Source organism: Typha latifolia, chromosome 4 (assembly GCF_019914945.1).
Source record: "Typha latifolia isolate L0001 chromosome 4, TyphaL0001v2, whole genome shotgun sequence".
Classification (NCBI taxonomy): domain Eukaryota; kingdom Viridiplantae; phylum Streptophyta; class Magnoliopsida; order Poales; family Typhaceae; genus Typha; species Typha latifolia.
The window spans coordinates 17,283,623-17,303,656 of NC_133089.1; the positions used below are offsets into that span (position 1 = coordinate 17,283,623).

General features: G+C 37.1%; 3 protein-coding genes across 7 annotated transcripts; 1 reads left to right on the forward strand and 2 right to left on the reverse strand.

Moving 5' to 3' along the window:
* Positions 1-3,804: 3,804 nt before the first annotated feature.
* On the reverse strand, positions 3,805-5,850 carry LOC140786822 (uncharacterized). The gene is made up of 3 exons (XM_073135505.1): positions 5,583-5,850; positions 5,173-5,484; positions 3,805-4,582 (listed from the first exon to the last, which is right to left on the reverse strand). Exons 1-3 carry the CDS (start codon positions 5,784-5,786, stop codon positions 4,046-4,048), a joined length of 1,053 nt encoding a protein of 350 aa, XP_072991606.1. The 5' UTR covers positions 5,787-5,850; the 3' UTR covers positions 3,805-4,045.
* Positions 5,851-6,804: 954 nt separating this feature from the next.
* On the reverse strand, positions 6,805-9,501 carry LOC140787602 (glucan endo-1,3-beta-glucosidase 2-like). Of its 4 annotated transcripts, none has more exons than XM_073136609.1 (6): positions 9,288-9,501; positions 8,579-8,661; positions 8,172-8,190; positions 7,873-8,087; positions 7,411-7,438; positions 6,805-7,325 (listed from the first exon to the last, which is right to left on the reverse strand). In XM_073136609.1, exons 2-6 carry the CDS (start codon positions 8,640-8,642, stop codon positions 7,136-7,138), a joined length of 516 nt encoding a protein of 171 aa, XP_072992710.1. In that variant the 5' UTR covers positions 8,643-8,661; positions 9,288-9,501; the 3' UTR covers positions 6,805-7,135. The 4 variants fall into 4 exon arrangements, with proteins under 4 accessions (XP_072992710.1, XP_072992708.1, XP_072992707.1 ...); XM_073136607.1 differs by having other exon boundaries at positions 8,579-8,688; positions 9,288-9,500; XM_073136606.1 differs by having other exon boundaries at positions 7,873-8,190; positions 9,288-9,499.
* An 845-nt stretch (positions 9,502-10,346) lies between these two features.
* On the forward strand, positions 10,347-15,173 carry LOC140787137 (serine/arginine-rich SC35-like splicing factor SCL30A). Of its 2 annotated transcripts, none has more exons than XM_073135917.1 (6): positions 10,347-10,472; positions 11,997-12,186; positions 12,752-12,829; positions 13,649-13,813; positions 14,422-14,571; positions 14,676-15,173. In XM_073135917.1, the coding sequence occupies exons 2-6, from the start codon at positions 12,017-12,019 to the stop codon at positions 14,821-14,823; spliced, it is 711 nt and encodes a 236-aa protein (XP_072992018.1). In that variant the 5' UTR covers positions 10,347-10,472; positions 11,997-12,016; the 3' UTR covers positions 14,824-15,173. The 2 variants fall into 2 exon arrangements, with proteins under 2 accessions (XP_072992018.1, XP_072992019.1); XM_073135918.1 differs by having other exon boundaries at positions 10,458-10,567.
* Positions 15,174-20,034: the final 4,861 nt, after the last annotated feature.

A 20,034-nucleotide genomic window follows, 5' to 3' on the forward strand; every position in this document is an offset into this window, starting at 1 on the left:
ATAAAATGATGTTAATTTTTAAAAAGAAATTAAAAATAGTGAAAATAGGGTGTACACATAAATAAGCACATGAAGCAAAATATATGTAGTAAGTAGTGATATGAAAATAATAATAATTAAAAAAAAAAAAAAGGTTATATGAGACAAAGAGGATAATTCATAGCCTCAGAGGCCATGGATATATTCTCAGAAACGTAAGCCATTACACCATTCTTGGATCAAACAATGCCACTTGCAATTAATGGGCCTACCTGTTTTTGATGGAAGAATGCTCAGCATCCACAGTTTTTGAGAAAAAAAAAATAGTAGTTGGATTGCATGAATATTTTTCGCAGATTTATTTAATGTTGAACACGTGCTTAGAACCCAATTATGCCAATGGTCATCCTAAGACATTGCTAGCTAAGCTAATCCGCATTATTAAATTAGTGTGATGAGAAGAGTTGCCATGTTTTGTTTCATATACACAATAAGAGATTAATTTTATTAAGTACTAGAAAAAGATCCAAATCTCTCTTAAAGCCTCAACAATGAGAGGGAGGATATTAATGCAATAGATGATATAAAAGAGATGTAGACTTTGAATCTTTTGACTGTGTCATGGAGAAGAAAGTAACTTGTCAAACTTTGTAATGCAACTTTGAATGAAACATAATATTGGAATAAACAGTTGCATAAGTGAAAAGAATTTGGGGATTGTTTAGCTAGCTAGGTTTCAGATTAGCATTTGGATAAGTAATACCATGGCAAGTTTCCAAGAAGCCAAAACAAAATTTAAAAAAATATATAGGTGAGAGAAACAAGAATTATATACTGCACATCACATGACAATCTTGCACAGTTGCAAGCCTGGACAGGTGCAACTGGGCAGGAAAAGGAACATATGAAACAATTGCCAATTGCAAAATACTACAAGTAGCATAAAAGTGCATCCTTTGTCCTGATTACTGAGAGGCCCCAGCTAATATGGATGACTGTATTAAGAGATAGGTATGATCCTGATATTTTCTTCTGCATGCAACCAAAACACTTTATTCAGCAGATCTTCCCATAACATTTCAAAATGGAGATTAAGCTGCCTTTAGGTAGAAAACCACGGATTGCGGTGTTTGTGCAGTTCTGCAAGACTGAAACCAGAGGACCACAATAAAGAGAACTTCAGTAATCAGGTTGGAAGAAGAAAAGTACAATAAGACCAAGCAACTCATCTGAGGCCAATTCAGCTTCAGACCTCAACAACCAACCTCCACCACATGAGCCTAATCTTAATTTGATTTCCTCCTGCTCAGATGTGTACTCATGATGGCTTTTCTGGTCAGGCTTCGCTCGGTCCTGCTTCTATAACCAACAATGTCCATGTCATTTTCTTCCTTTCCGCCAAATAATTGTCACAGTTGCCTCGAAAGAGAATGATGTAAATGTAACAGTAATAACAGAATTCAATCTCAAACCCTGTATGTAGTAGTAGTAGTAGTAGTAGTAGTAGTAGTCCACTTCTTTTGACCATATTATACAAATAACTGATGTTTAAGCTGAAGTCACAGCAAATGAAACCAAATAAGTACAGTTTTGCTGCACTGCATTAAAAATCATTTTTGAAAAAAGTGGCAAAAGAAGGGAAAACGAATTTAGCTTCAGACTTCAGCATTCCACCTCTACTACATGAACCTGATTATCATTTGACTTTCTCCTGCGCAGATATGTATTCATGAATTGGAATGGCTGTACTGATCAATTGCACAGAAGGTAATGATGATGTTTAAGTTGAAATCAATCCATCAAATGAGACCAAACAAACGCAGTTTGAAACATTATATTCAAAAGGGATCCATTCATTTTTTTAAGAAATACCATAAGATCAAGCAACTAATATAACACCAGTTTAGCTTCAAACTTCAACTGTCCACCTCTATTACATTAACCTGATCATTTGACTTTCTTCATGAATCGTGATGGCTTTACTGCTCAGTTGAACTGACCAATAGAGTCGTTTCAAAAATTGCTAAAGGAACATCAGGAAGTTGACAAATTTGGTGAATAGGAAGCTGAACTCTAATTTCGAAATATACCAAACTGACTCTCTTATGTTGAAAAGGCTCATGTATAACCAGAGTTGTCGTCAAACTGATATGAAACAGTTCTATACATTGAACATGATTAAGCCCCAAAAACCAAATCATTTTATGCCAAGAAGGGCAAATGAAGGTTGCCTCCTTAGATAAACAACTAAGCAAAAAATTAAAGAGAAAAAAAAATCTATCATGGTCTCTCTTCACAATTAGTATTCATATAGAGGCTATTCCTATTGTATTATAAATTTATAACAAGCCATATATAAATAGTTTCTATTAGATAAACATGCAGTTGCAGTTGCATTCTAACTAGTTTCAGTAAGAAATTAGTTGTTATTGAAACCATATTAAGTATTAACCAACAGCAAACATAATAAAAAGTCCATATTTGTCCATAAATGTTAGTATCTTCTATCATCTTTGTTTGCTCAACGACAAACATTATCTAAAATGCTTCGACATACACCACACAAAAAAAAAAATCATCTTTCTCAGTTGTTCTTCGGGTTTAGGATTCAGCATACAAATCATAAACCAAGAAGATTAAAGGAGAATTTTTTCTGATAGATTCCTTGGCATCCTCATGCAACATCAGAAAATATATAAATAAACAGATAAAATATGAAATAAAGTTACAACTGCGAAAAGGAAGCAATAATCCCAAATTTATCCATCCAATTTCCGGGCAATCCACAACCAAGAACAATTCAAGAACGCAAGATAGGGTTTGGAACCATAAGAACATGAAAATAGCGCGATCCAGGTCAAGGCCCAATAAAGTTTAGGCCCAGTGCGGATAAGATCTGGGCCAAAATGGCCCGCGGAGGTAAAAAGTAGAAACAAAAGTTATTTTTAAATAATTATCACTATATTCTTTTAAATATCACTTTTGCTATAAATCATTGAGCTCTCTGTAGACAAATTAAAAAGTTAGAGAATTTATAAAAATAAAAATTAATTTGTGGTTTCATAGTGATCCGGTAGTCAAAGACACACAACTTTGTTAATTCTCAAAAGTTTAGTAAAGCAAGATTTCTAGCTTATCATAGAAATAGAAAAATAAAATAAATACCCCGGTCAGGAACACAAAGTTGATCATAGAATCGGTTGCTAAACACTCTTTTTTTTTTCTTTGAAAGAAAAGGATGCACAGTTAAAAATCCTAAATCATGAAGGAGAATATGAATCATATTTTGTGGTACATCATTCACTATTCATGCTTGTGGTCCAAGTTTCATAGTCCTATGTGGGTCCTTTAATCGGCAGGTACAATTCTTGGTGTAAATTTGCAGATCAAATTTACAAACAACGACAAAAGTTTGTCAGGTGACACAAACAAACAAACACATAACATAGACTGGAGGAAAGGGAAGGCAAAGACTTTGGTTGACTTGTTGGAGCAGACTCTTCTACATTTCTACTAGTCTTCTTAGAACTTCCCTCACAGAGCAAGAGATGGTGGTAAGAAACAGAGCCAGATTAAATTGAAGATTAAATGCAGAAGAGGAGTTAATAGGATTAAATTCTTACATAGTTCTTTCCGTGTTTGCCATGCAACCTTATGCAGAATAGTAAAGTATGAATTATATATAACTTATTGATTTTTTCATTCGAATGAAACAGCCAGAGAAGATATCAGAACAGGGGATGTGAGCTGGGTACTGTGGGGGTAGTCTGCAGTTAATACCAAAAGATAGCAAAAAATGATGACTCAGAGTTATTCAAAAAGATCTAAAGAGAAGGAACAACCCGCCTTTACTAGCTTTCTGCTTCAGAACTGTAAGATAAGACCCAGCACAAGGTTAATACTTAATACTCCCCCATGCATAACCTGGCCTAATGCAATCTAATCTTGTTGTTCAAATCCAACGATCAGAATTCAGAAACCACTATTAGCTCTGCACCAAACTCATATGACAAGAAGTAACATATGTACACAACTCATATGATCACATCACTTTCTATTATAAAACTTAGATGGAATGAAAGCCCAGATTACTGCCATTCTTTGCATTTGGATGGCTAATGTTCTTCTGCACCTCCTCTGGAGGAATGAAGCAATCAGCCGATAAGCCTGGTACATTAAACACCACATCATCTATTGTCCACATCTCCTCCATCTGTGTCAGCACTCTGTTGGCCTTCAAGCCGACGCCGAATCTTACTAAGCTTACGGTGGACCGCCCCGAATGCGCGATCATGATGCCATCTATTGGTCGGTAATCCTCCATGTATGATGATATGGTGGTCTCCCAGTATATGGCTTGAGATCCTGGAGATTGGATCCTTGCCAGTTGAGAGTCCTCAAGATGAACCAGTAGGCCACTGCGCTGGCTGAAGTAGCCAACCATTGCATGTTTGATGATCTCTGCAGTGCTATCACTCCAGCTTGATAAGACCAAAGGATCGACGTCGAGCTTTAACGCAAAGCATTCTTCGTCTCCGATGAACTTCTCGCCTATGTGCTGCGCGGCGGTGAAGACTGCTGCAATGGTCACTGGATCTAATCCCTGAATGGATAACATTATTCATCATCAAGTTGTGACAACTACCAACATGAAAATGACAATGATCTTGATCAATTAGCAAGTGGTGTACCTGTTATTAATTATAGAAGAGTATTAGTACCTTGATTAGTAGCTAATATTGTACCTGTTTGTATTTGCTCAAGATTAGGTGATAGAAGAACAGCAGCACAAAAATTATATAGATAATAGAGGTTCAGAGTACTGTAATAGGTAATAGGAGGCCAGTACATCTGAATTCATATAGTAGGACACACAGTAGCACAGCCAGCAAAGGTTTGCTGAATAAATCTTCTTTGCATCTGACATCAATTTAAAACTATTTGAAATCCCTATACAAATAATATATGTACCATGTGGTGGATAAATAGTGTCATGAACAAATGGAAAGGAACCTAGTATTACAACTGCACAATTAGCTCAATGATATTGAACCCAAGTTGGTTAAAAATTTATATATGTATATCAGTAGAGATAGTACCCGCAGCAAGTGACCATACTATGTCTTTCTATTAGTATTCCAGTAGTTGAGACATTTGATTCTCTAATTGTTCATCAAACAGTAGAAAATAAACCTGGAGTGCTCGCCGAAGGGGCCGGACTCCGCCGAGAGCCGAATGCGCGCCGAGCCACGGGGTGTGCCGCCACGCCACCCGGCCGTCGCTACCCGCGATGACCTGCCGACCTAACACGGCGAGCTCTACGAGCCACATGTCGGGGACCAACTGCCACATAACAAAGCAACCTACATGGTGCTGCTTGGGCTCATGAGCCATGATCAGCCTCACTCTCCCGGCCGTGTACATGCTCTTAATACTCGCCTCGATTTTCGTGCAGCCGGCGGTAGCCCGGAATTGCTGAATGATATACTGAGCTGATGAAGCCACCTATTTGTATATACATATTATTTATATATGGATTAATACATCAACCTATGCATATTGTGATACAAGTGCATGCATGGAGTTCTTATAGCCATACGTACGTTGCTTGGTTGTTTATAGAGGACTGGGAAGGGAGAGAGAGGGCAGCCGACGACGCTGAGGAGGAGGCGGAGATCGGAATACTTCTTGTGGAAGAGCAGAGGTGGCAAATGGTTCTTGACCCAGCTCCGGAAAGAGTGGTTTCTCTTGGAGTTGGAGGACTCCTCACTCATGGGCTGCTCTGATAAAGGAGCAAGAGGAGCCATTCTCGCCTCTCTAATTCCTCTCTCTCTCTCTCTCTCTCTCTCTCTCTCTCTCTCTCTCTCTCTCTTAAAAATATATATGACAAGACGAATAGTTGCAAAGGTTGTTATAGGAGTTTGATGATGGTGGTGGTGACTGGTTGATTTATTTATTAATCTGGTTCTCTCTTTCTACGGTTGTGGGGAGATGTTGTGCAGCACTGGTTGTAGGAACTCAAGTGTTCCAGCCAACCCGGAGCTGCCAAGTGAGCCGATTGCAGGAAATTAAGGTACAAATCTTGGTTGATAGATATATTGGAGGAGGGTCTTCCAAGGCAGGCAAAGGCAACTTGGGTAGGGGAGGAGTCCAAATCTGGGTGTTAATCTGATGGCAGTTGTGGTGGGGTGTTTGGTGAGATTGAGAGGTCAGGGGAGTGCTTCTGAGGAAAGGGAGCAGCTGCAACAAATAGTAACATTGGATATTTTTTGCCAAAAAGGTTGAAAAGAGATCAAGATAGAGATCCTCAAGATTAACACATTTTAAAACACATGGTGATGGATTGATATCCGTCTATGTACGTATTACAACAGACTAACAGTAGAAGGGACCATGCAGCTAATTTGATGTTGATGTTGGTGCTCTGAGAAAATTCACATAGGATCCACAGTACAGCATTAGTATCTTTGGCAGATCGTCTGAATGATTTGGATAACCAGTGTCTGAATAGGATTCAACAAGTTTGTAGGCATTAATTACTGCAATGTTTCTTGGATTTACTTCTCTGTGTAGTACCAATGCAGAATTTTTTTAACCTTATACTGCAGATTGTTGATGCAGGAGTAGCACCTTTTCAGAAAAGAACAGATGATTTCTGGCAACAGATAGATAACTGAAATCTAGCAAGAGCTTCTGAAATTAATCAATTAATTAAATGCTTAAATTTAGAATATGAATCAAACCAATCTGGAACTTCCATGCTGTTCAAATAAATAGGATCAGAAACCATGGCTATGTGTAGTGCATGCACTGAAAATTCTACAATAAAATCTCAAGATATGTGAAAGTTATATTGCAAAATTACACGCTCGACATGAAATGCTTTCCTTGAAGTACGAACAGATTTACAATCAACAAAAGCCGCATAAAAATAAAAATAAAAGTCCAACCAACAAGCTTGTTATATCTAGCACATTTTAATCATCTTGATAGTTTCTAGCAGCCGAGAAGAGCTATTGGTTGTCATGTGACATTTGCAACCGTAACAACTACATCTATACTTTGTTATTATGTCACAACTGCAATACTATTCTGGCATATGTGCATATTATATGCTCTCTTTCATTTCTGACCATTGATCAATTTGTTTTACAGATCAAAAAAAGACATGCAGTATCACTGGAACTAAATAGGCGATCTGCAGAACTCGTAGTGAAACACCATTGCTAGAGAATGTGCCCCCGAAATTGTCATTGTTTGGTGCTCCACCAAAACTTGAAGTTGTGTTTACACCTGTGCCAGTAGTTGTGTTTGTACCACCGCCAGAGCTTGTGCCTTGGAGTGTGCTGTCCATAGAAATGAACACAACTTGTAAGCCTCTGTAAAAATGTTTTAAGTAAATTATTTAGATTATTCTAAAGATCACCTCACCTTCCTGCAAAGATGCATGAGCCATAACCTGTGAAAGAATACATAAAGAGGTTAGAGTCCATAAGATGATAGTCAAGTAAAAGAACCAACCCTCCCATGACCAGAAGCCCCGGCAATCAGAAACTGTCTGGGAGTATGCACGACTTTAATTAAGTAGTTCTAATCGCCATGTCTTTAAAGAGCCTTCACTGCATTTAGTCTTCCATATTTGAACTCCTGTGTTCTGAAAAGTCTTTGAAGATGATGTCATTTGCTATTACATCATGTTCTTTGTTTGAATATAACTGAATTCTGAAAGAAACATAGCTAGTTCTACCTTGCTAGTACAATCATTTGAGACATAACTGAGCAATGCAGAGAGCAGTAGCTAAGCCTCAGTAAGAAAATAGTGCATACATTGAACTATTGAAGTATTCAAGATTTAGACAAGGACTATATCACAGAGACTGTATTAGAGCTTACTAGGATCGGTATTGGTAATAGTTGCTGTGTTGCTGAAGTTGCAGGTTCCACCAGTAGCTTCAGTTTTGTGGTAATAGTCATTATAAGCATACGAAGTCAATGCAACCAAATTGTTGTCCTGATAACATGGTTGCCCTGGTTGTATAGCACTGCAGTTCGCTGAACCAGGTCCGCAAGCCCAATTCAAGCTCTCCTGTAGGATACTGGAGTCTGCACTGGCGATTGCCACACAGAAAACCCCAACCAAGTTTGATGAATTGGTGTCAGTGGTAGCTAAACTAACAAAGTTTAGATCATACATTGCTCCAACAAGTCCACCTGCAGCAAAGGTTGTTTGAATTTGTTAAACGTCATACGAAGAATCAACAAATGGATAGTAACAGCACTCTCAATACCAACGAATTGGTCACCTAAGGATAGATAAAAGGAAGTACAATGCATACACAAACAACAATCAGATATAACAAGAAGCATATTCTTTTTCGTCGTAAATAAGACAAGTATTTTTTTCACTCCTAAAAGCTCCAAAACGGAGTGGGAAAAGCTCCCTCCTCAATGACTTAAACTTGACACTCATCTGGGAAGGGAGCGGCAGAAAGAGGTGCTTTTGTAAAAGAAGAATTGAAATCACTTTGGGAAAGTATTTCTCAGTATGGTGCTATTTGTTGATATCTAATCTAATCACTGATCAGGAAGAAGATTATACCTGATGCACTTGATAGAAAAAGGATGAGCAACATAATGCATCCCTGCCATATTTTGGGGAACATTGGATCGAGATCCAATTACCTATATATTCGCACAGAAACCTCAGAACTGGAACAGAAAAATAGAAATAAAATTAGTACATTACGCAAATGAAAGAAGAAAGACTCGAGGGAAATGCATCAGGTGTGCTTGTCTCTCTATTGCAAGGGACTTTTCAGACCTCCCACTTTTTTATTTTTTCTTTTCTAGAATCAAATTCTCAGATGAATCAACTCAAAAAGGATTTATTAACAGACTCTAATGGCTGCAAAGGTTAATTTCTGAACCAAATCCCCATTATTGATTGTTTTAAGTCTTAAATATTTATTTGGAAATAAGTAAGGAAGAAAACTAAATGGAAGATTCAGATAAACATTTGAACTATCTTGCTAGCTCTGCTCTTTAACCGACAAGCTTCATGAGGAGCTTATTGCCCCTTGTGCCTAAATCTAAATGAAGCCAAAGCCGATCATATGTTAAAACATAGGGAGGCCACTCCATGACAGATAGAACAACCCAGGTTACCAGGTTACAGAACAGCTATCTTAATTCTTTATATCTTTTATCTCCACACCATCAGCAATTTTAGCAACCCAGGTAGAACAACCAACTAGAACAGATAACAGAAGAAAAAAGAAGAGGTCAGAGAAGAGAAGAGAAAGTCCAACCTGGATCAAGTTATCTTGATTTGGGCCAAGAATTCAACGTTGCAGAGAAAGAAGAAGAGCAAGAATACCTCAAGGCTTTAAGAGGGGTTACAGCAAGGATATGCATGCAAGGTGGAAGAATTTCTTTCCTGAGTAAAGAGAACAAATCATAACAACTGACTTCATGCTCTCTCTTATGATATTGCTATGCAGCGCTACTACTCCAACAATATATCGCTGCTCCTTTTGCATTTCTTTATAGGACACGAGTAGGAACTCGTTGCCTATCCTGCAGCCAAGTACTCCGGATGTAGGAATTTCCTGCATTCGTGCTTGCGAACGACCTGCTCACTTCTCAACGGCAATGGTCACTATCGAGTCGGGAGAGCTCCGGTCAACCACGATAGCTAAATCTGGCCTAGAGGATGCTCGGGCAGGTGAGGTGTAGGAAAATTCCAACCTAATCCTCCCTTTTTTTTCCCCTATCTCTCTCTTGCGCCAAAACAGAGGGTCCTTTTCATGCAAACCATGTTAGAATTGCCACTCTACCTGTTTGATTGATTAATTCTTCATCTTTATTAAGGAACTTTTTTTTCCAATTAAGAGAACACAATGTGGATAACGACTAATGTCTCCAGTCATAACCCTAATTTAAGCAGTCCAAATTTCAGACATGCTACCGACCAAAGTATTAAAAATATACTGAATTAAAGGAGCTTTAATTCGGCCGTTAATTTTTTTTCCTATATAATTCTAATTCACTTCTAAATTAAAGGAGCTTTAATGTGCAAATATCCTCATCCACTCTTCACAATAATATCAAAATTATCTCACATTATGGCCATTTCGTAAAAGCCCAAAATCCCAAAATCCCAAAAGCCCAAAAGACCAAAATCCCAAAAGCCCAAAAGCCCAAAAGCCCAAAAGCCCAAAAGCCCAAAAGCTCAAAACCCAAAAGCTCAAAAGCCTAAAAGCCCAAAAACCCAAAAGCCCAAAAGCCCAAGTTAGTCTGCGGCCTAATATACCCAACAATGTGTAGAGCTTTATCCACCGTCTAATTCTTTTATCGACTAAAAGAGCCCTAATCGTACGGTCCTCATAAAAGGACATCGGCTATAAAGATGGCGAAACAAGGGTGGATTGGGCTTTAATTACTGAGCGAAGCTTCTGGAATAGACGAGAAACCGAAGCCTCTTGGAGCGCAAGGTATACCTCTCTTCTTTCCTTGTTTTAGGGTTTACGATTTCGTCTTTTCTGGCGATTTGACCTCCTTGGTTGCAAGATTCGTCGATCTCTAATAGGTGAGCTCGAATCTCTCGTTGATTGATCCGAACGCCTAGGGTTTGAAAGGAGTCATCGTTTATAGGGCATTGTTTCGTTCTGGGATAAGGTTTCCTGTGTCAGATTCGAATTATTCGGATCTTGCTGTGATCGTGGTGAAATCTGCGAACAGATTGTCGACTGTTATTAGGTTTTATTGTTTTTCTACTCGACGATGGTCAAAACTATGTTATTATCTTGGTTCATTGTGGTTGACGATACAAGTAGGGTTAGATATCATCATTATGTCCATGTATAATTACGCATTGGTTACTTGGCTACTTATTGCATATTAGATGGTATTACCTTGATGGCATAGTTATTCCTATATACTAGCTTGATATCTTTGTTTTAAATTCACTCTTCTTTAGCATCATTGAATAAGAAAAACGTGAAGCTGATGGACATGAATCCAAGGGACCTGCTTATTGTGCATATCATTGGAGGCATGTCTGGGGCATGTCTTAGTAGTATATTTGACGAACTTAGCTAATTATCTTTTAGGAACTTATTTAGGCATTTCAAGCATGTATCTTACATATCTAGAAACTGTGGTTTGTTGACGATTTTCTTGCCTTTTTGTAGTGTTATATTGTGTTACTGGAAGGTATAATAGGAAGACAATAGTTGATTCCTTGTCTGTTAGAAAAAAATTATGTTTATGTTAGAGAGAAGAAAACATTAATTGAGTAGCTGATTATCATGTTGATGCTAATTATACTGCTGGAATGGCCTGTGATATTCCCAACTTTTCCTGATTAAATTGGGTGATCGTCTAACTTCTCTTATTACTTAATTGTTACCTTTTTAAGGACTACCCTTATTACTTAATGCATTACCCCTTTTGGGATGGTTGTAGCTTCCATTGAACTTTTAGTAGCTTATGGAGATCTTATTGACCTACAGTGAACTTGTTTTTATGGGTCTTAAATTACATCTATAGCCATGATGGATACAAAAAGTTAAAAAAAATCCCAATATCCTAGATGAGTAGATCTGTGTATTGTGATCTTTATAATGATTTTGTTTTTCCCAAGTGCTTGACCTGTCGGATATTCTTGATTTACAAAATAAATCTATTGTCTTGTGTTCTTCATAGATTAATCTTACAGGAGTTCCTTTTTTTTTCCTTTCTAGTAGGTCTAAGAATTTTAAATTCATAGAAGGAATATTGTCACGAGAAAAGGAGTAAATATGAAGCACATTTATGCAGAGGCAGTCACCCTATAGAGCAGTTACAACTTAATTCATGCTTTTGTTGCCTATGGCACCATGTTTTATATGTTACAACATCTGTTTCATTTTTGATGTAGTTTGTTGGAGAATAAAATTTAAAATGGATATTACCTTTACATCTGCAGTCTTATGTTATTATTTATTAACTCCTGATTTTCCTTTGAAATACTGTAGGTTGTAATTTCACTATCAGGATGAGGGGAAGAAGCTATAGCTATAGTCCATCACCTCCAAGGAGTTATGGGAGAAGAGGTCGGAGCCCAAGCCCTAGAGGTCGGAGCCCAAGCCCTAGAGGTCGTTATGGAGGTCGTGGTAGAGATCTTCCGACCAGTCTTTTGGTTCGAAATCTCCGTCGTGACTGCAGGTATGTTATTCTTACTGGTTTTTAAGGTACATTACCTTTTCTGCATATGTTATTATTCAAATTCAATGAAGAGGCAGAACTGAGTCTCTAAGATTGACCTGGGACAACCGAGGATTGTTGCTTTCACTACTAGATGTGATTGAAAAAACTTTATATGGACCAGTTTCAGTTAAAGATGAGGCCAATTTTCACTTGGAAACAGTACCCATGAAATATTTATTGTTAATGTACTTCTCTTCTATATCGTATGGAGTCTAAGATGGGTCTAACTTGCACTGGTGGTTATAACAATATATAATTTTTTACAATGCTCTAATATAAAAGGTGGCACATGCACCGCTATACACTTATGCTTTCCTTTGATCTCACTGCATATACCATAAATCCTGATACTGAAAGTGTCCAGGATCTGTCGAGTTCCATAATGAGATCCTATGAGTTTAATCTGATTTCCCTTGATTCCTTCTAGCCTTTCTACTTCAACTAATCTGAGATGAACTGTTATTTCATGTTTTCCCTTAATTCCTTTTACTTCCATCTAACTTATTATGCTTCTTTTGTGCAGGCCTGATGATCTTCGTAGGCCGTTTGGTCAATTTGGTCGTGTGAAGGATATATATTTGCCACGGGATTATTATACCGGGTAAGTATATTTATATTCATCTAATTTAAGCCTTGCTGTGGACTGCAGGAATAAGAACGTAAGAATAACTATAACTATATTGGAATACTGTTATATAGTTGTAGTTGTGACTTTAAATACTTGTTAACTCTGGCTTGAATGGCATGTGTGGAGTGTGCAACTTTTTTTACAATTCAACAATAAATAATATTTTCTTCCTAGGTGTTTTCAGTCGCCTTTCACTTTTTTATGCTTCCTGGGAATTATCAGTTGGCTTTCACTTTTTTATGCTTCCTGGGAATTATCAGTTGACTTTCACTTTTTTATGCTTCCTGGGAATTATCAGTCGCCTTTCACTTTTTTATGCTTCCTGGGAATTGTTGTTTAGTTCTCAATTTTTATCAATGCACGCTGAATCTTTTATTAAGGTTCTTGAGATCTAACAGTGAGAATAAAGTTTTGAAGACAAAAGACAAGTATTAAGGGTTCTGTTGAAGAGGATGTTAATGTGTGAAGATCCTCGCTAGTGAGATGGGAAGAAATAAAGTTTCAAGTTAACATAGTGAAGATATTCAAGTCTTGAAGAATTTGAAGTCATCTTTAAACTCTGAAGAGTGCAAGGTCAGCAGCCATGTGCTTGCTTTAAATTGATTTGTCAATACAAAGATTTACTGAATCGCGTGAAGCATTAAAAGGCATTTCTCTGAATTGACCTTCTATGTTTTACAGAATCGTAATGATAGTTCGGCAGTAACTGTTGGTTGATGTTCGTACTGAAATATAAAGTTTTCGTGATAAAATTGCATCAGATCTCATGAAATAAAATTACTTTTGTTACAGTGAGCCGCGTGGATTTGGGTTTGTCCAATTCTATGATCCAGGTGATGCTGCTGAAGCTAAGTATCAAATGGATGGGCAAGTACTTCTTGGTAGGGAGTTAACTGTGGTATTTGCCGAGGAGAACAGGAAGAAGCCACAAGAGATGAGGGCAAGAGAGAGAGTGAGGTAAGTGCAAGGTTTGCTTATGTTGTCAACTTCACAATTCCATGTTATCAGCATATATCTTAGCATAAACTTATAAGTTGGAATGTGTTTATTCGTGGCCAATAAATTTTTATTTTGTTATATTTTGATGTAAAAAGTAGAGAATACTTGCATCTAAAGCCTTAAGAAAAAACAATGGGATCTTCTTTTTTAGAAATTTTTAAAATTTTGAGTTTTCTTTTAAAAGCTTGTTTTGAAATGTTTGAGACCTTCTTGGTATTTTCATTTTGGAAATTGCTGTTTGGGATCTGTGTACAACCAAGGCTATTTAACCCCACATGTATGTTTTATGTTAGCTCATGAAAATTTTGTTTATCACTTGTGTAATAACACTTGTTCTTGGAAGTATACTGCAGCATGTTGGGGTAGTAGTTGAGTAAGCTGATGGATATTTTCGTTTAAATTGTGTACTCTACTCTACTACTGAGTCATCGTCAGGATTACTTTGGTAGTAGGTACATGTTTGTGCACCTAGTTGGTAGTTTATGATATTATTGTTAAGAAATATTTCTGGCTTCTAGCAGAAGTTTAATGCTGACTAAAATGTTAACTGCATCTGGTTTTCTCAGAAGTCGAGATCATGATAACCGAAGAACACGCTCTCCTCGATATTCTCGCTCAAGGTCACCTAGATACTCTCGTTCTCCACAGAACGGTCCATCTCGGTCTCGGAACAGAAGTCACTATTCTCCTTCTCCTAGGAAAGAAAATTATTCGAGGTAATTTTCCTTCATTGTTTTAGTTGCTAAAGATTTTGACGGTTAAGCTACATACTTATTAAGCATGTTAGAATCCTTCATATATTATTTTCTCCTTCAAGCAGATCTCCGTCACCCCGCGATGCGAAATATCGTCGGGAGATGAGTTACTCTCATTCTCCTGAGGACAGCAGATCAAGGAGCAGGAGCTTGGCTGAAGATTACCCGAGTAAGCCATCCAGGAGAGAAAGGTCACTTTCTGCAAGCCAGTGAAATTAGCTAGCTTGGGTACATTGGCCTGTAGCTGCGCTGCATCCTTCGCTCGAGAAGAACATTTGATTGCTGCTGGATTGCAAGACAGTGTGCCTATTTTGCATTAGGATCTCCTTAGAATTCTGTTGCTCTGTTGTTAATGAAGTTGGCAAAATTTAGTAAGCTCGATAATTGCAGACACAGCATTCTAGTACTTTAGGAAGGATTTCACCTTTAGATGTTCCTACTGTTGCCTGTTTCGCTAATGGAATGAAATCAAATATTTTTCAGAGTTGACCTTTCTTCATTTCTGGTAGTTGGATACTGTATGATATGTTTACTATTGTAGTTTATTTGGTTTGGTTTCTAGATGTTTCTGTGGCGTAAACTCTACTTACTTTTATTGGTTTGCTGTAAACAATGTATTACTGCAATTCTTATGGCTGCTGATTTTGCCTAGGCAAAACTTGTGTTGGCGGAATAAGAATAGGATGTTTGGTTGCTCTTATAGTTATTCTCTTATACCTGTTATACTTATTCAGTGTAAGGAAGCATTATGTTATTCTTATTTAGATACTTGTTGTCGTGAACAATGGAGTGTTTTATTTTTGGTTATAGTTGCTTGTAATTTCAGTGCGTTTTTGTGTGGGTTTGTAGGTTGTCAGATTTCTGTTGCAAATCCTGACAGGAACCCGTTGTTATGTTGCCCGAGTCTTTATTGCTTTTTAGTTATTTTTCTTTGCCTATTTCTGGCGCATCTTTTTCTTTTGGTTGGATTTTGAGGAAAAAATTATTCCATTGCAGACCTCTTTCATGAGCAAGGCGACTCAAAAACATTTCGGGCGTCATATTCGTGCACTTCCGGTTCTGATCTTATTAGATTACTGAACTTGTGAAGAGTGCCGACTTCCAGATGTGGTCTTTGACTTATAACTGTTGGTTTAATATCGTCGAGTTCCTTCGCGATTAAATGCTTTGTTTTCTCTACTGTTGAGTCGTTGATGATCTGGCAAAATCGTATTTTTTTAAGTGTAAAAGGAACACCTGCCGATAGTTGGAATAAACATTGGCTACTCCAAGTCTTCCAATCAGAATGTTTACATTGCCTAATGATATACAACTCAAGCAGAAATATTCAACAAAAGAAAGTTTTTTATATATGCAATGTGAACAAGCTCATGGGTTAGATTATAACCTTCTAATCTTGTTTTTCGTCGTCTTACTATTGTTCCGTCTAAAACCAACTAGAAAATATTGTACGCCAAAGGACGTAACTACCTCCAATGCCTTAAAACCCTTTTGTCAAAAGTCCACCATCCTCTTTGTTTGTTTGCTGGAAAAAAATGCATCAAGAGTCACTCATTATGAATTGTTAAATTCCCGCAAGTAGATAAAGAATGATAGACCAAGTTGACCAACTAATTGTTCAAACCCAATACCCTTTTGATTCCCAAGCTCCCTTTTTTTTTGTGACTCTCACTGCTTCGTTTATGAGCTCAAAAGTCATGGCTTGCCAATCGCGAGTTTTGTACCTTGGCTGTGCAAACTCCACACAAAAAAACACACACTACAAAACCTTTCCAATATTATATACTTCTCATGACTAATAAAAACAAAGATCTAGGTGGGTAAAATTAAGAAGACGCGTCTTGACTTTTAAAAAGAGAAGAAGGGAAGAAACGGGTCAGATGATTTGGTGAGCAATAGATCTACAGGGTGTCCAAAAGGAACAGTTTGTATATCACATTCAATAGACTGCTAAGAGAACAGCTGTTTCCTTTCAGTAGCCAAGCTGGAGATCTTATCAGCAAATCTGCTATTTTCAGCCAAAGCAGTCAGAGGTTAACTAACCAAAACAATTGGCTGTTTGACTCTTAATCCAATCCTCATCCCAATGTACATCATATGATGCTATCATATATGACAAGTGGCCATTCCATTTAATAAGCTAATTGCGGCTCATTGAATTACACATGAACAGATGAATAATACAGGCACGCCGTCAATTCCATAATCAATGTATCTCTAGAAAACCTCGGTCTGATAGAGCATCATACCTTAGCATAGTTCGGTTAGCCCTCGGGATAGAATAAACTTGGGTCTCCATATGAGATAGCACTGAACCCAAGTTTTTAATTGAACTTTGAATCAGAGTAGACCATAGGTTTGAGGTATGAATTCGCAAAAATAAATACAAAAGATCTAGCCGTTTGTAAATAAAAATATCTATAAATTTACAAAATAGAAATAAAAAATCCGACCCAAACTTATTAAGCATCTGATCTTCTGTAAACCCCACCACGTTTGTAAACAACGCATTTGGAAATATCAATGTACTAAATTCGTCTAAGCAAGCTTTTTATTTGGTAACATCTATCATTTTATGAACATCCTGCTCTGATCTGCATAATCCACCGACTTCAACTGATTAGATTTGTGGGTCTTCACTAAGATGAAGAGAGTTGGTAAAAAGGGAAGAACTAATGGTTACAAAGTAATCAGGACCTATCAATTGTGATTCATACTAATGTCCTTTTGAATACCAGTTTTATTAATTATGGGTGGATGGATATGTTTTAACTACAAATGATCAAAGAATCCATCACTAACATCTCTCTCTCTCTCTCTCTCCCTGTAAACTACTCAAAATCTTCTCACCGACTCCTTAAATATTATTTTGAGACAGGGACAGTGAGAAGCAGCTCAGCTGCTTAACTGCAGTCTTCAAGTACTCCTTACCCCCATTTCTCATCCTTTCTCTGACGAAACCGACACTTTTCAATCATCTTTCTTCTCTCTCTCTCTCCCTCTCTTTCTCTCTAGGTTGGTTGTTACTTTCTCTCTCTAGTACTCTCTCTCTCTGTACCATCTCACATGAGGGTATCCATGGCGAGGGGCCAACCTATCTTGCTACGGTTGGTCCCATCTCTTTGTCCTTTTTATTCGTGCCCAACTGGAAGGGATGGGTCGTGTGCCACGTGGCAGACGAGAGGTGTTGCTACCATCTCTGTTGTAGATCTGAAGGTTGTCATCTTTAGTGTCGATATATTGACATCTGACGTAATTAAGATAAAAAGTTTTTAATTTTTTTTTTCAATCACTACTTTTATGTTTAGATGGAGCGTGCTTCGTACTCCTAGTAAAATGATCTCTTAATTATTGTTGATGTACTAATATCTCATATTGAACGTGGATTCGATATGAGCCGACTTGTTTGGATTAGTCTAGATACATCGTTATATATGTATCAATGCATTGATTTCATACGTCCAAATATTTTAAATTGTGTTTGCAAAATAAAAAATATAGGTTTAAAATTTAGTAGCTAAATCTGAGACGTCAGATGCATGTGATCATTGCATCGATATGCCGACCCATATAAATTAACATGCATCAAATCTTAATCAGCACGCTTTTTTAAAGCACATCGAAAAAATGTGAAGATAATTAAATCTAACGTTTTGTAAATAAAAGGGTTGATACCTCGCCAAAAGTCATTATTTATCTCTTTAGTTATTTGCGAATGTGATGACATCTGACATAACTACGATAAAAATTTAAAATTTTCCATATCACTTTAGATATAGTGTACTTTATATTCGTTGTTGTCCCGATTAGTCTAGACCCATTTGTTAAATATGCATGAGTTTCGTGCATCCGATCGCCCCCGAAAATACTACACAAGGTATAAGATTTAACATATGTAATTAAAGACGTTGGAAGTGCACGATTAGGTCAACTTGCATCAAATCATAATCAGCACACCTTTTAAAGCGTATCCTGGGAATTCCTGAAGACAGTTGGACCAGACCGTGCAACGCCTTGACTCTTTTCCTATCTTCTATTCCCCTTCGCTAACGAAAGCCAGAAGAAACGTCTCCATTTATATAAATTACCAACATACTTTGGTATAGTTGACGATCAAATCTTAATTAAAGTACCAAAGAAGAAGAAGAAGAAGAAGAGAGTCCTCCAACCACTTCAATTATTAGAGAAATTAGTGAGTATTCATGAAAAGCAAACGTTAATTTCCCTCTAAATTACTTACATAATATATATATTTTTATACTTACTGAGAAAAGATTACGACAATGACATGAAGACCCCTTCATTAAATCTTTGCAAGTCACTCCTTAGAAGAAGACTTGCTCTCTTAAAATCAACAGCAGCGTTGACTTAAATAGACATCAGTGGCGTGTCAAACCAAGTCGTTTCTTGAATCCTAATTAGATTTGGGTATAATTTCCCCTTCCTTTGATGCGTTGACTTAATACCCTACGGCTAATGTCAACCTCCCCAAACATTGCGTGAGCCTTGACATCACTAGCACAAGAATGCTTCTTTGAATTCATACTAATCTTTTCTTTTTCTTTTTCCCCTTTAGGATTTTTTTTGTTGCATATTATTCTTCTTCATTGTTAGCTTATACGAATATTTTATTCAACATTTCTTATAAATTGAAGGATGAAACTCACAAATACATGAGAAAATAAAAGATTTCCCACAATAAACGCATAGTATAAGGTGCGATACGCGAAGGTGTCAGCAAGAGCAAATGTAAGTAGAAGTTTAAAAGGTAGACATGGTTGGAATAGGTCATGGAGGAGAAAAATTCGACTCTCAAGAGGGTGACTTTTCCATCCGACGTAGAATAGAATCCAGGTGAACTTAACCTTAGAAGAATTCTAGTCACTAACTTGTAAAGAGGTTTCAAGTTGATTAGGTCTTGTAGCAAAGACCACCATGGACTTCTAATGTTGATGGCTCAACCAATAGTTTCCATATTGTTGTTCTTTTTATCCAAAAAGTCTAAAAGACACCTTAAAGTTGTTTTAATAAGTTAAGAGAGTTAGATGATAGAATGTGCATAATTAAACTCATAATGATCTCTAGAAAAAACTAGATTTAATGTATGGTTGTATAATGGACTAATTTGTTTATGTATACAATTTATATTCCTTTAAAAATTTCTTCAACCAATGTGAACTCAAATAGAGGAAGAAGAAAGAGAGGAGATATAATGCTTGAGAAACAAAATAGATAACCAATATATAGATAGTGAAAGATCATTAATGAGGAAAAAAAAATGGCGAGAAATATCCCTGGAAATGGTCAGTTAAACAATTCGTTTTACGGTGGAATCCGTGTGATATGTGATAGGACTGTATCTCTCAGTGGATTCTCCAAGAACACGTGGATTGAAAAGTTTGTATCTCTCTCTCTCTCTCTCTC

Excerpts from the sequence above, each read along its gene's own strand:
- LOC140786822 (XM_073135505.1), bottom strand. The coding sequence starts at position 5,786 with ATGGCTCCTCTTGCTCCTTTATCAGAGCAGCCCATGAGTGAGGAGTCC. Across the intron at positions 5,485-5,582 it reads TCTATAAACAACCAAGCAAC|GTGGCTTCATCAGCTCAGTA; the intron begins GTACGTATGGCT and ends ATATACAAATAG. Across the intron at positions 4,583-5,172 it reads CCCTTCGGCGAGCACTCCAG|GGATTAGATCCAGTGACCAT; the intron begins GTTTATTTTCTA and ends TTATCCATTCAG.
- LOC140787602 (XM_073136606.1), bottom strand. The coding sequence starts at position 8,642 with ATGTTCCCCAAAATATGGCAGGGATGCATTATGTTGCTCATCCTTTTT. Across the intron at positions 8,191-8,578 it reads TTTTCTATCAAGTGCATCAG|GTGGACTTGTTGGAGCAATG; the intron begins GTATAATCTTCT and ends CCTTTGCTGCAG. Across the intron at positions 7,326-7,410 it reads TCATGCATCTTTGCAGGAAG|CACACTCCAAGGCACAAGCT; the intron begins GTGAGGTGATCT and ends TTCTATGGACAG.
- LOC140787137 (XM_073135917.1), top strand. The coding sequence starts at position 12,017 with ATGAGGGGAAGAAGCTATAGCTATAGTCCATCACCTCCAAGGAGTTAT. Across the intron at positions 12,830-13,648 it reads CCACGGGATTATTATACCGG|TGAGCCGCGTGGATTTGGGT; the intron begins GTAAGTATATTT and ends CTTTTGTTACAG. Across the intron at positions 13,814-14,421 it reads AGGGCAAGAGAGAGAGTGAG|AAGTCGAGATCATGATAACC; the intron begins GTAAGTGCAAGG and ends TGGTTTTCTCAG.